The sequence below is a fragment of the Lithobates pipiens genome, unplaced genomic scaffold (assembly GCF_037356315.1).
Source record: "Lithobates pipiens isolate NorthernLeopardFrog02 unplaced genomic scaffold, aLitPip1_a1.2 Scaffold_16, whole genome shotgun sequence".
Taxonomy (NCBI): domain Eukaryota; kingdom Metazoa; phylum Chordata; class Amphibia; order Anura; family Ranidae; genus Lithobates; species Lithobates pipiens.
In genome coordinates, this window is record NW_027507748.1 from 387,039,177 (window position 1) to 387,052,991 (window position 13,815).

The following is a 13,815-nucleotide window of genomic DNA, read 5'->3' on the forward strand; positions in this document are numbered from 1 at the left end:
TTGTATAGCCACATTGCTGTTTCTTAAATTTAAATCATGATGAATGTTTTCATCTGACACCCTAACCTGTGTGTTGCTATATGGCGTCTGGACCTCTCTTTTTATTTGTTATATGTTGTGTCTTGTGTCTGTGTGTACATGTGGTGATTATTTTCAATAGTGATTTATTTGGCCAATTTTGTGAAGCTGTCTTCTTTTCCGATATTGGTCTATGACAGGGATATGCAATTAGTGGACCTCCAGCTGTTGCAAAACTACAATTCCCATTATGCCTCTGCCTCTGGGTGTCATGCTTGTGGCTGTCAGAGTCTTGCTATGCCTCATGGGACTTGTAGTTCTGCAACAGCTGGAGGTCCGCTAATTGCATATCCTTGGTATATGATTATGCCAAATCTGTTTTAACCACTTGACCACTGGGCACTTAAACCCCCTTTCTAACCAGACCAATTTTCATCTTTCGGTGCTATCACATTTTGAATGACAATTACTCAGTCGTGCACCACTGTACCTATATGAAATTTTTGTCCTTTTTTCACATAAATAGAGCTTTCTTTTGGTGGAATTTAATCACCGCTGGGTTTTTTTTTTTGCGCTATAAAAGAAAAAAGACCAAACATTCTATAAAAAAAATGCATTTTTCTTCGTTTCTGTTATAAAATTTAGACAATTAGTAATTTTTCTTCATACATTTTTGCCAAAATTTATACTGCTGCATATCTTTGGTAAAAAAAAAGTACAAATTGGTGTATATTTGGTCTTTGTAAAAGTTATTGGCACCATAGCGTGTGTACTCTATATCTGAAAACTGATAACACCTGAAGTACTGACGGCCTATCTCATTTCTTGAGACCCTAACATGCCAGAAAATGACAAATACCCCCCAAATGATTTTATTTTCACAAAATTGTCATATTAGCAGGTTATTTCTCACACACAGCATATGCATACCACAAATTACACCCCAAAACACATTCTGCTATTACTCCCGAGTATGGCGATACCACATGTGTGAGACTTTTACACAGCGTGGTCACATAGAGAGGCCCAACATGCAGGGAGCACCTGCAGGCGTTCTGGAGCACCCAGGCCAAGTCTGACATCTCTCTCCTACATGTAAAAATCATCATTTGGAGAGAGAGGGAAATAGGACTTTAAATGAGGCATGTCATTTATAAAATACAAATCACATCATGAAATGTGTCAGTCTGGGATACAGGACACAGTAAACTATGATACATTTGTTTACATACACTTCTTTAAATATACAGATATTATACAGAATAGAATGCAACATGGTTAACAATGCAAATGCATAGACACACTCATCCATTCATAAAATCAACAAACATAGGCGATTGCTCATGGTAAGCCAAATTTGTCTGGGCATCAGTTGGATATATACTAAACGCACGTTTCATGGCTCATGCCAATCACCAGGAGCAAAAATGCTCTAAAATTAAATCAAGCATATCTATAAATATGGGATAACCTTTAGACGGAGAACTATCTCTCAAATAAAGGGAAGCCAACTTACAATCCGGCCCAAAAAGTATTCATTCAGTGACATGCCTCAGGAGGAGGATGAGGGGGACCAAGACTCCCGGGCGGCAGTAGCGTCGAAGGAGAAAGCCCCGGAGCTGTCTAGTAAAGTACTTTAAAAACCTGTGGTGTGTTTTTTTTATTAACACTTTTTTTTTCCCCAGGGGAATGGGTAGGGGTACATCGTAATGCAGACCCTGACAACCAACGGCCAGGGTTGTTGGGAAGAGACCCTTGTCAACATCAACATGGGGACAAGGTGCTTTGGGGTGGCCCCCCCTTCCCCAAAGCACCCACCCCCCCATTTTGAGGGCACATGGCATGGTAAGGTTCAGGAGGGTGGGCGCTCGCCTGTCCCCACCCCCTTTCCTGACTGGCCAGGCTGTGTGCTCGGATAAGGGTCTGGTATGGATTTTGGGGGGACCCCCACACCATTTCTTGGGCGTAGGGGTTCCCCTTTAAATCCATACCAGGCGACGGGGCTCGCGAGGTGTCAATCTCTCCAATGCAGGGATCGACATTGACTTCCTTCGCTAGCCCCGTCTACCTGGAGTCATGTTCAGAATTAACAGAATTTACTCCGTGTGTGGGCAAGTCCGTTCATTTCAAAAGTCCAGTCATGTGTGGGCATGTGTGGACAAGTCTGCTCGTTCGGAAAGTCCGGCAGACCTCCGCTGCGAAGTCCGGAGAGTTGTCTGATCATGTGTATGTGGCATTACTGGTTAATTGCAGTATCCTATTGGCTGGTGCTGACTTCACCTTACCAATAGAGATGCATGTTTTTGAGTAATTGTAGCCTTGGTTAATTGCTGCCCCCTTTGGAATATATATTTTCTGTTAGCTGTCTATTATGCAGCTATCTGCAGCACTGATCAATAAATCACCTCCGGTTTTTTTCTCGCGTTGATCTTGATACGTGTTTTACCCTACCTTGACCATTGGGACTTAATGTGATCTCCCGATGTGTCACTGGCTTTTTATTTTAGCCTTATTCATGCTAGATCGGTGTGTTTCTTTTATTGATCTAACAGTACATACTCGCTCCATTACCACCCCCCCCCCCCCCTTGCTGCCTCTGCGTCATTGTCCCATGTTAAAGTCTGGGAAGATGGCTGCGGGTGTAGCCTTGAGGATACCTACAAGAAAATGGCCGCCATAGTGCTATTTAATACGCAGCTTCAAGAAAATGGGTGCTAGTCAATATACTTAGCTTAAACTAGTTAAAGACACTTCCTACATCCGTATTCTATTCCCTGATGAAGTCATGTGACGACATGCTTAGGAACATTTGGACACCGGAAGTGATGTCCTGAGCACAAGCTCAGTGCTCATATGCTTTAATGTGAGTACCGTAACATATGCCTTCTTGATTTTAATACATCATTATTACTTTGGCATACTTCAATATTGGGGCTCTTTGTTTCTTCTCCCTCACGGCTTATATGTTATATTACCCTGCGAGGCAGGCTCAGTGGGAGTGAAATATATATATATATATATATATATATATATATATATATATATATATATATATATATACACTATTATTCAGGATTTATATAGTGCCAACGCATTGCTCTATATATATATATATATATATATATATATATATATATATATATATATATATATATATATATATATATATATATATATATATATATATATATATATATATATATATATAAATATAAATATATATATAAATAATATTTTACACACACACACACACATTCACACATTTTTTATTTATTTATCTCTATATAATAATTTTTTTTAATCCGTCTGTTCTCTATTTTTTCCTGAGTGTCCTGTCTCCCTTTTCATCCCTCTTTTTGCACGGTGGAGGCTTTTCAACATTAAAGTGGTTCTCCACCCTAAAGGGGAAGTTTCGCTAATCTGATCCCTCCCCCCCCCTCCGGTGCCACAATCGGCACCTTTCAGGGGGGAAGGAGGTGCAGTTACCTGGATAATCCAGGTATCTGCACCCACTTCCGGGCAGACCGCTGCAGACCCTCGCAGATGCCCCCCCCCCCCCTTGTATTCTGGGAAACACACAGTTCCCAGGACACAGCGGGACCAGAAGAGACATGTAGCGCGACTCGCACATGCGCAGTAGGGAACTGGGCAGTGAAGCCGCAACGCTTCACTTCCTGATTCCCTGACAGAGGATGGCGGCGGGGGCAGCAGAGAGAAGAGCGATCGCTCGTCATCTGCCGCCGACATCGCTGGACCCTGGGACAGGTAAGTGTCCATTTATTAAAAGTCAGCAGCTGCAATATTAGTAGCTGCTGGCTTTTAATTTTTTTTTTTAGGTGCAGAAACACTTTAAAACTCATGGTGAGGAGGCAATATTATCAACTCCCAACCACCTGTCAACCATGGATCGCTTTTCAGAGGGGTGGCAAGGGCTGCCTATATTTTGTAATTAGTTGAAGGTAGATAAAGACGCATATAAATAATTTTACCAATGTACTTTGCCTGTGCTTCTGTCCTTATGAAAAAGTTTACTGTATAGACAGTATTATACATTTTATTATTGTATAATAGGTTGACAATATGCTTCTTGTAGAACCACTACCATTTTAATAGAATTCCCAATCCCTAAATAAAGTGCATTCTCCTCTTGACAGCCCACCTTACCACTGGTAACACAATAGTTGAAAAACAAACAAACCAGCAATAATAATTTAAAATAAATGTCATTTGTAAATGTGATTATGTAGAAATAGATCCCAGACACAGGAGGCAGGATGTAGTACAGTAACAAAAAAAAACTTACCGGCAGAGCAGGTATAAAGATCATCACATATTTTTGTGTTAACCTGAAACAGAATGCATATGTGTTGTATTAACATATTGAGGCTTTATTTATTAATCTTAGATGTATCTTACCAACCTACATGATTGTAATTACTCTTCCTCACCTTATTTAGTGTATTCAGTGTGCAGCATACGTAAAAAAAAAGAATGAGATGTACTTTCATATACACTTTTGAGTCTTTGTTTGACAAGTACTTCCCCAGAAACATTGCAGGTTTAATTTTATTACTGATATCAATAACGGATACATGGACAACAGTTGTGCTATAGAGAATGTGGCAAGCAGAGTGATCATGTTACAGAAGAGGGAGTAAAACGGAGCATTGAAAAGACCAGAAAACTCAAGGAAAGAGATCATATACCAAAAGTTTATCAGCATTCACCATGATTGATATTTTGCACAAACAATAATTTTTTGCCCTTGCAGAGAATAAATACAGAGAATAAATACATTTTGATTTCCCTTAAAGCAGATTTCCAGTTTACGGTTTTACTTTACATAACTTGCCCTACGTCTTTAAAAATAAAAAAAAAATGCAGCCATTGCAATGCTCACCTAATCTCCAGCACTGTTCTCACAGGAACTCTGCTGCAAGCCTTTCCTTCCAATAAAGAGAACTATAGCTCTCAGGTGTAGATACTCATGGGGATAACTGACATGCGCTGACCCCGACTCGCCACCGCATAAAATCAGGGAGAAATTGAGATATGGCCGCACACGGCTAGTACTGTTCAATAAAAGTCTTTTATTCCTCCATGATGGGACACACAGCACAGGGACTTGACATACAGTTGCTGTGTTTGACACTGAAGATTGCTTAATCATAACATAGAGATAGTCAACGGCACCGCCTTTTATGTCATGTGTGTGTGTGTATGTGTATGTGTGTGTGTGTATATATATATATATATATATATATATATACATATATATATACATATATAATATCATTTTAGCCTACACCTGTATTAATTAGTGCTCTTAACCCCCTCTTAGTAAAACATCAAAAGACAGAGAAGAGCGATAGACAAGAGTGGTAAAGAAGAGCAATAAAACCATTAAGCTTATATTAGCAAAAGAAATCATAAAAAAATCAGGATACATAAATCAACCCTGAAGAGTTCATTAATCAAATAAAGCATTAAATCAATAAACTTGGGATCAATGGATCTCAAATCCATAACGCATAAACACACAAAATTCTAAATATCCATATATATATTCATACACACACACATTTTAGCAAACAAATGTCAAACTGTTAAATGTACCCAAAAAAAAGTATGACTACATGAAAAAATGCATATAGTATCCAGCAAGAGGAAAGTTTAATGCAATCAGGAAAAAATAGAACTAAATAATTCGTAAAAAAATGCGTGATACCCCAGTCATGGTTTAAGCCCTGTGGGATACGAGTTTTTAAATAAAATATCCATAAAACTTCTCTCCTGCATGAAGGCTGAAAAACATCACCACCTCTTTTTGGAGCTCTAACTTTTTGTCAAAAAACATGAATCAGACAGAGAGAAGTACAGTTAAATCACACTTATTTAATAAAAAAGGTAAACAGAGTAAACGTGGTCAAAACATAGCCAGATTTCAGGAACCAGAACGGATAGTCAGACGAGCAGGGCCGGACTGGGAATAAAATCTACCCCTGGAAAAAAAATTCATACCAGCCCCTCAGCATTATTATACCAGCGCAACAGCATAACAGCATTATTTTCTTGTTCATGAAATGGAAAACCATACATTTTAAAGCACATCTGATGAGTGTATTATATATAGATAAGACAGATATGAAATCGTATAGAGCTTTATATACATATATAATATATATGCAAATTCCAGTTAAAAGTGATAAGTGGTCAATCATTAAGGGGGACGCCAGGAACTCAGAACGTGGGGGGGGGGGACAACCTTTCGCAGAAAGAATACACTAAGGTAAGGGGGGTTGGTTACTGATATAAGGGGGAAACCTTTATATCAGTGCCTCCTTACATTATCATATTCACTACCTCTACATCGTTAACCCCCACCCCCTTCAGACTGGCCTAGCGGTGCTGTCACTGACCTCCTCTCAGATGCACCATGCAGGGCTCAGTCAGTCGACTCCAGCTTGGTGGCTCTGGGTTTATCCTATAGTTTATCCTATAGTCTCCTCTACACAGTCCACACACATCTGACCTCTCCCATGACTCTCATCCCGGCGGTGCTCTCACTCTTGACTCCCCTCCAGACTCCCTCAGAGACTGCAGACATGATACAAGAGCTTAATTCAGCCTCACTCTGCCCATGAATGCGGCCTCACTGTGCCCATGAATGCGGCCTCACTGTGCCCATGAATGCGGCCTCACTGTGCCCATGAGTGCGGTCTCTCTGTGCCCACCAGTGCAGCCTCTCTGTGCCCACCAGTGCAGCCTCTCTGTGCCCACCAGTGCAGCCCCACTGTTCCCACCAGTGCAGCCTCACTGTGCCCACCAATGCAGCTTTACTCTGCCCATGAATGCTGCCTCACTGTGCCCATCATTGTAGCCTCACTGTGACAAATCAATGCAGCCTCAATGTGCCAATCAAATGCAGATTTAGCCATCCTCATTTTCCGCCCCTAGTCAGCCAGTCCTGGGGAAGTGGAGAGCACTGGGTGAGAGCTGGAGAGAAGGGGGAGCAGAGTACTGGCAGGGTTGGAGAGCACATGGGTGGGGGCAAAGAGCAGGGGGAGTGGAGATCACAGGGGTGGGGAGCGGAGAGCACTGGGGATGAAATGTGAGAGCACTGGGGGTGCCAAAAAGAACAGGGGTAGAGAGCACAGGAGGCTGAGAGCACTGGGGTGGGGGGCTAAGAGCAGGGGGGAGTGGAGAGCAATGGGGGAGCTTGAGAGCACCAGTGAGGGCCAGAAAGAACAAGGGTGGCAAGCACAGGGGACTGGAGAGCACTATGGGGGGTGGAGAGCACTGGCGGGGATAGAGAGTACATGGGTGGGGCAAAATGCAGGGGGGGAGTGGAGAGTACAGGGGTGGGGAGTGGAGAGTGCTGGGGGGAGCCAAAAAGAACAGGGGTGGAGAACACGGGGGTGCAGAGAGCAATGGGGGGCTGGAGAGCGATGGGTGTAGCTTGAGAGTACCAGGGGGGCAGAAAAAACAGGGGTGGGGAGAATGGGGGGGATAGAGAGCACTGAGGTGAGGGCTGGAGAGTGATGGGGAGAGCAGGAGAGCCCTGGGGGGAGAAAGGACAGGGGTGGAGAGCACTGGGGGGAGTGGAAAGCACTGGGCTGGTGGCTAGAGAAGGATGGGGAGAGCTGGTGTCAGAAGTTACCTGGTTGGTCGCGGTGCTGGCCATGCTGGTGTTCATCGATGTGCGACGGTGCATGCTGGTTGCGCGTGTTCCTGTGTGCGCTGTGGTGCGCACCCCTGCGGGCGCTGGTGCACGCAGGTGTGCGCCTGTGCGCGCTCCTGTTAGCGCCGATGCGCGCTGTTGTGTGCACACCTGGTGGCACTGGTGTGCGTGCTGGCGTTCGGGCATGCGCGTTGACGCGCGCACGTGCACAGTGAATGGCGCCAATCGGCCTATTTAGGTCTGCCGCATACTCCATTCAAGTGCTGCCTGATCATCCGCTCCCCCAGTCCCTGCTCCGTTGCCTGTATCTGCATTCCTGTATCTCCGATCCCCTGACGACCCGGCTTGCTCTTGGACACCCCTGAACTCCGCCTGCACCAGACCTCCACCTGTTCTGACCTTGCTCCTGCCTGTTCCTATTGTATTGTTGCTGCCCGCCTGTTGCCGAATCCTGCCTGTACCCAGACCCGCCTGCTCAGCCCCTGCTACGCACCCCAATTGCCTGTGTACCAGCCTACTCACCTGCTGCTTCGGGGTTTCTCCTGCTTCCAGCTCCTGGGCCCTCATCATAGGCTCTCATACCACTCCACACTCCCAGCCACCTGTCTACTCTACCAGGGGTTGTAAGTCGGACACGTACGGGAGACCACCCTCTGCCCAAGCGGACCCACTGGTCTGGTAAGTGGAAGGCTGACAGCTGGAGAGCGGGGGGGGGGCAGAAAGAACAGGGGTAGAGAGAACTGTGGGGGGGGCTGGAGAGTGTGGTGGGGGGAGGAGAGCACTGGGGGGGGGCAGGGAGCACAAGGAGAACTGGTGGGCAGTAAAAAGTTGGATAGGAGGATCGACGGGGGGGGGGGGGGGGGGCATATAGAGGAAATGAGCTTTCTATATTCCATACAGCCGCTGAATGCTTGATTCTTCTCCTGTCCCTCCTACAAGCATTCAGCGACTGCATGGAGGAATATAGAAAGCGTATTTCCTCTATATGCAGCCCCCCACCGATCCTCCTATCTAGGCACACAGGGCGGGCTGTACAGGCAGGCATCTCCTCCTGTGGATCATGGAGCTGGCTGGGTCTGTGTTCGGTGGAGCTGTAACATTGTGCCGCACCCCTAGACCAGCTTGTGTGATAGGCGGAACACTGATTCTATCTACTGTCACATGAGCCGATCTAGGGGGGCAGGACAGCTCTTCCGCCGAATCCAGACCCAGCCAGCTCTGTGAATCACAGGAACAGGAGAGAGGGGAGCACTGCAGCCGCAACTCAAAGTGGCCCCAGGGCAGGCGGCCTACCGGGAAATTTCCCAGTATCATGATAGGCCAGTCGGGCCCTGCATACAAGCCAAGACGTCAGGGAGCCAGAGATGAGCGTAGCAGAACAGCAAGCAGGATCTGGATTCAGAAGGAATATCAGCCAAATAAGTCTTTAACAGGAACACCGGAGAGCGTCTCTAGAAATGTGACCAAGGCGAAGGCAGAGATCATCTGAACTGGACGGCTTAAGTAGGCAGGACTGACAAGCAGGATATCATCAACAGGCCAGCTTTGAGAACAAAGGGCTGAGCCCAGCCCTGACTGTACCCCCTCCTCAATGACCCCTCCCTCTTGGAGGACCACCAGGCTTGAGGGGAAAAGGTCTATGGAAATCACGGAGGAGGACAGAGGCATGTACGTCCGAAGATGAGACCCAAGAGCGTTCCTCCGGACCGTACCCTTTCCAATGCACCAGGTACTGTATGCACCCACGAAACCTACAGGAGTCAACAATGGACTGTACTTCATACTCCTCATGGTTCTCAACCTTTACAGGGTGAGGACCAAGGCACCTCGGTGGTAAAGCGGTTGCAGACCAAAGGTTTTAATAAGGAGACATGAAATACAATCAAAATATGCATATTAGAAGGAAGGGCTAATGTGTAAGCCACTTACAAGTTAATCCTGTGAAGAATACAGAAAGGACCAATAAACCGAGGTGCGAACTTCAGAGAGGGAACACAAAGTCTGAGGTTGCAAGATGACAGCCAGACCCTGTGCCCGACCTGGTAGGAAGGGGCAGGCAGGTGTCTGTGGTCAGAATGGAGTCTATACCTATCATTAGTATGTAGCAAAGCCTCCTTGACTTGTGCCCAAGTGGAACAAAGACCACAGAGATGCTCCTCTAACGCAAGAATATACTGCAGAACAAATGAGTCAGGCAACATGGAAGGTTGGAAATCATAACTCGCCATAAATGGGGACAATCACAAAGCACTATTGTGAACAAACTCCGCCCATGGCAAGAGGTCTGACCAGTTACGATGGTCAGAAATATAGTAGGAATTGCTCGAAGGACTGATTGGCTCGTTCTGTGGCCCCATTAGACTGCAGGTGACACGCAGAGGAAAAAGCAAGCGAAATTCCCAACTGTGCACAAAAGCTCGCCAGAACCAGGACACAAACTGACTACCCCTGTCCAAGACAATCACCTTCGGTAGCCCAAGGGTAGTGATTCTTTCCAGGGTTACCAGTAGCCTTGGGAGAATGGTAAGTCTGGAGCACGGCAGTATGGAGACTCTCTGGGACAAAGCAGCGGTCACAAGGTTTCTCAGAAGGAACATGGACCTGAGCAGCAAGAATTTTGTCACCCAAAGGAGAAGTGAGACTGGTGTGAACCGTAGCCAGAAACCACAGGAAAGTGTGTCTGCAACATATTCCTCCATGGCCCTATCCACCAACACTGACAAGGGGTAAACCCGGCCACGAGGGGGTATGGCACCAGGTTGAAGTTCAATTGCGCAATCATACGACTAAGTGTGGAAGCAAACTACCGGCTTGACCTTTGTCAAAGACCTCTCTAAAATCGCAGTACTCCTCCAGCAGAGAGGAGAGTTTAGAGGTGCACAGGACCTTGGCTACCTTCTTGAATCATGTCTTACTGCATTGTGGCGACCAAGAGAAAACCTCAGCACAGAGAAAAATCAAGAGGGGTTGTGCCTCTGTAACCAAGGATAACCGATAACCAGTGGAAACTTAGGTGAGAAAATAACTTGGAATTTGATTATCTCACGGTGAAGAGCCCCTATGGCCATGGACAATGAAACAGTCTCATGAGTGACATGGGCAGGCTGTAGCGAGCCTCAATGGCAAGTGGAGTGTCACGCAGCTGCAGCGGAATCAAATGCTTTGATACAAAGGCAGCATCAATGAACAGGCCTGCAGCCCCAGAGTCGATTAGAGCCTGTATCTCGCCGAACAACTCAGCTCAAGAAAGGGTAACTGAAACCAGGGGCTTATCCTTCTGAATAACTGGGAATGAAACAATGCCACCTAAGGTCTCTTCGTCATAGGACCTCAAGGTTCAGGCGTTCCTTCCACGGGTAGGACAAGACTTCAGAAAGTGACCTGCCTGGCCACAATAAAGGCACAATTTTTTTCCCTCCTCTTAAGGGTTCTCTCATCTGCAGAGCGACGCGTGAAACCCAAGTGCATGGGTTCATCTTCACAGACCGACTCGCTACCAGGAAGTGAGGGAGGCAAGGGTGGGACTGCAAATTTTAGAGACAAATGTACAGGAGGCTTCCACAAGCGCTCCTTAAAAGGAAGTCTTTCTCTGAGTCATGAGGATGGCAAACGTGATCAACTTCTCCAGCTCAGTAGGTATATCTCGGGCTGCTATCTCATCCTTGATGGTATCTGAGAGACCATGAGAAAAAGCAGCCACGAGGGCCTCATGTTTCCAAGCAACCTCTGCCCCTACACATGCCCTCTGCTGATAGCCAACCTGGGCTTTTCATCACTCTTTAGCCCTCATCTTATCTCCGCAAACTGGAAGTAAATGGCCAGGTGGCCCCATGCTGGTTTTGAGTGGATAACATCCTGTGCATGTCACCAGGACTAGGAATACAGAGATTCGCATCCTGCACACCTGTGGACACCTGCAAAGGACTCTGGATTAACCACCTTGTTGCTGCAATTGAGGACCAATCTAATATCGTCCAAACAGTGAGTCTCTTCAACTTGTATATCCAGCAAGCGATCACAGCCTGAACATCTTTTTTGACTCAGCTGACTATTTTCCTATCCAACTTATATGAGGTGATATCTTTAATGTTTCATGGAAACATGGTGCTGAATGACTAACAGGCTTATTGTGGATCTATTGTTTCTCCTTGACTGAAGTCGCATGCTTACATCAGTGTGCTGCATTTCATAATTCTATTATCTCTATGATTGACAGTGCTATACTCAGAGATCAAACCTGCCTTGTTCACTAACTAGCAGGGATACTTTCCAGCCAGAATTGCATTTATTTGTCTGTGATGACTAATGCTTTTTTTTCAACACTGTAAAGACTAAATTCAGCAGCTTTATAGGCATATAGGGAGTCTGGAGGTCCATGGTTAAGCACAATACGGATACCGACTTGTGCTACCAAGGTTTGCCGGAACTCACCTCGCCCAACACATGTAAGCATTACATATTAAGTCAAACTTAATAACTTGAGGTGATTGACACGTGTGGATGACTGGGATATGGCTGAGCTCATGGGCATGTGTTTTTAACCTGTTAAGGACCGCCACATGTAATTATACGTCGGCACAATGGCACGGACAGGCACAAGCACATACCCATACGTGCCTGCCTTCCAGCGGGTGGGGGATCCGATCGGACCCTCTTCTGCTGGCTGCAGCAGTCCGTTTCACTTCGGGAGCGATCCGGGATGAGGGGACGGCTGTTGGTTTCTGGCCATCCCCTCACGATCGCTCCTGGGAATGAGAAGCTTCCCCTGCCTGTGTAGTGTAAACACAGGCAGGAGGAAGTGATGTCACTCTCCTTGTAGCGGTCTTTTTGACCGGAATGCAAGGAGGGAAGACATCATAGTAAGTGCACCAACAGTCCACTGACACGTAGGTACACATAGGCACACTTTTCACCCCAGTCACCCCCCGACCACCACCTGCCCCCCCCCCCCCAGTCACAGTGTCACTGATTGCAATGATCATTTATTTACTGATCACTGCATTTAGTGTCAGTTGTGACTGTAAAAAGTGTCAGGGCAGTTAATGTTAGGCCCCTTTAGGTCCAGGGTAGCCCCCTACCCCCTCCCCTAATAAAGGTTTAACCCCTTGATTGCTCCCAGGTAACCCTTTCCCCCCCCGTTTGCCTGCATTAGTGTCACTGGTGCCGCTAGGTAGCTGGTTATTTTTTAGGTTCACGGCCAGGTTTTTATAGTGTTGGGTACTCCCATATACAACCTAATAAAGGTTTTAACCCCTGATTGCCCCTAGAGTTAACCCTTTCACCAGTGATCACCGTATAAGTGTTACTGGTGATGCTGGTTAGCCAGTTAGTTATTTAGGTTCCCCGTCAGGTTTTTATGTAGCGTCGGGTACCCCTATATTATGGGTATTCAACAGGAGTATCCACTCAACAATTAGTGTGCATGCATCTGTCCCCAGCGCTCATGTATGTGATTAAAATTCCCACCTGGGACAAATACTAGATAATTCAGCAGCTATTATTAAAATAAGATCCAAATCATATAAAACAGTGTGATTGACCTGATAACACCAAGACAAGCACTAACAGCGCTTCTACTGCTTAATGGTGGAACTCCCAGTCTCCTGTTCCAACCATGCAGTTAGATTAAATAAACTATGCTTTTCTTAATAGTCATTAATATCCAATAAAAATACTTAAAACACTTGCAAACAAAATAAAAGAAAATGTATATAGACAATACACAGTCCAGTGATAATCAGTCCAAACACCACAAAGTGACGGAGTCCTTTCCACCTTTCTGCACAGTTGCAGCACTTATCATAGAGGAAGTCTTCCCATGTGTGTGGGTATACATGAGAGGGATCCTACACCTTCACCATTTTTTCACCTCTGTGTGTGTCCACTCAAATGGCCGCTTACCAGAAGCTATTAGCTTTTGAGCCTATCTCTGCTGCTTAGGATCCCGCTGTCTGTTCCTGTGTCCTCCGTTTAGGTTGCACTCATTGTGTGTTGACATGTAAAAAATGTAAGGGGTCTAATATAGCTTAGTATCCTTTATCAGTAATACCCGTCTTCCCTCCTTACAAATGCGCTTACTTAAAATGTAACAGTTAAAAGCATGTATAACATGGATG

At 45.7% G+C, this 13,815-nt stretch overlaps 1 protein-coding gene across 1 annotated transcript in view; it reads right to left on the reverse strand.

The window, feature by feature from the left end:
- LOC143983036 (multidrug and toxin extrusion protein 2-like) overlaps nucleotides 1-13,815 on the reverse strand; it is a 447,238-nt gene that overhangs the window by 313,103 nt on the left and 120,320 nt on the right. The window contains exon 5 of the mRNA XM_077482263.1: nucleotides 4,322-4,364. Within this exon, the coding sequence (XP_077338389.1) occupies nucleotides 4,322-4,364 (43 nt within the window). The remainder of the gene's footprint in view (nucleotides 1-4,321; nucleotides 4,365-13,815) is intronic.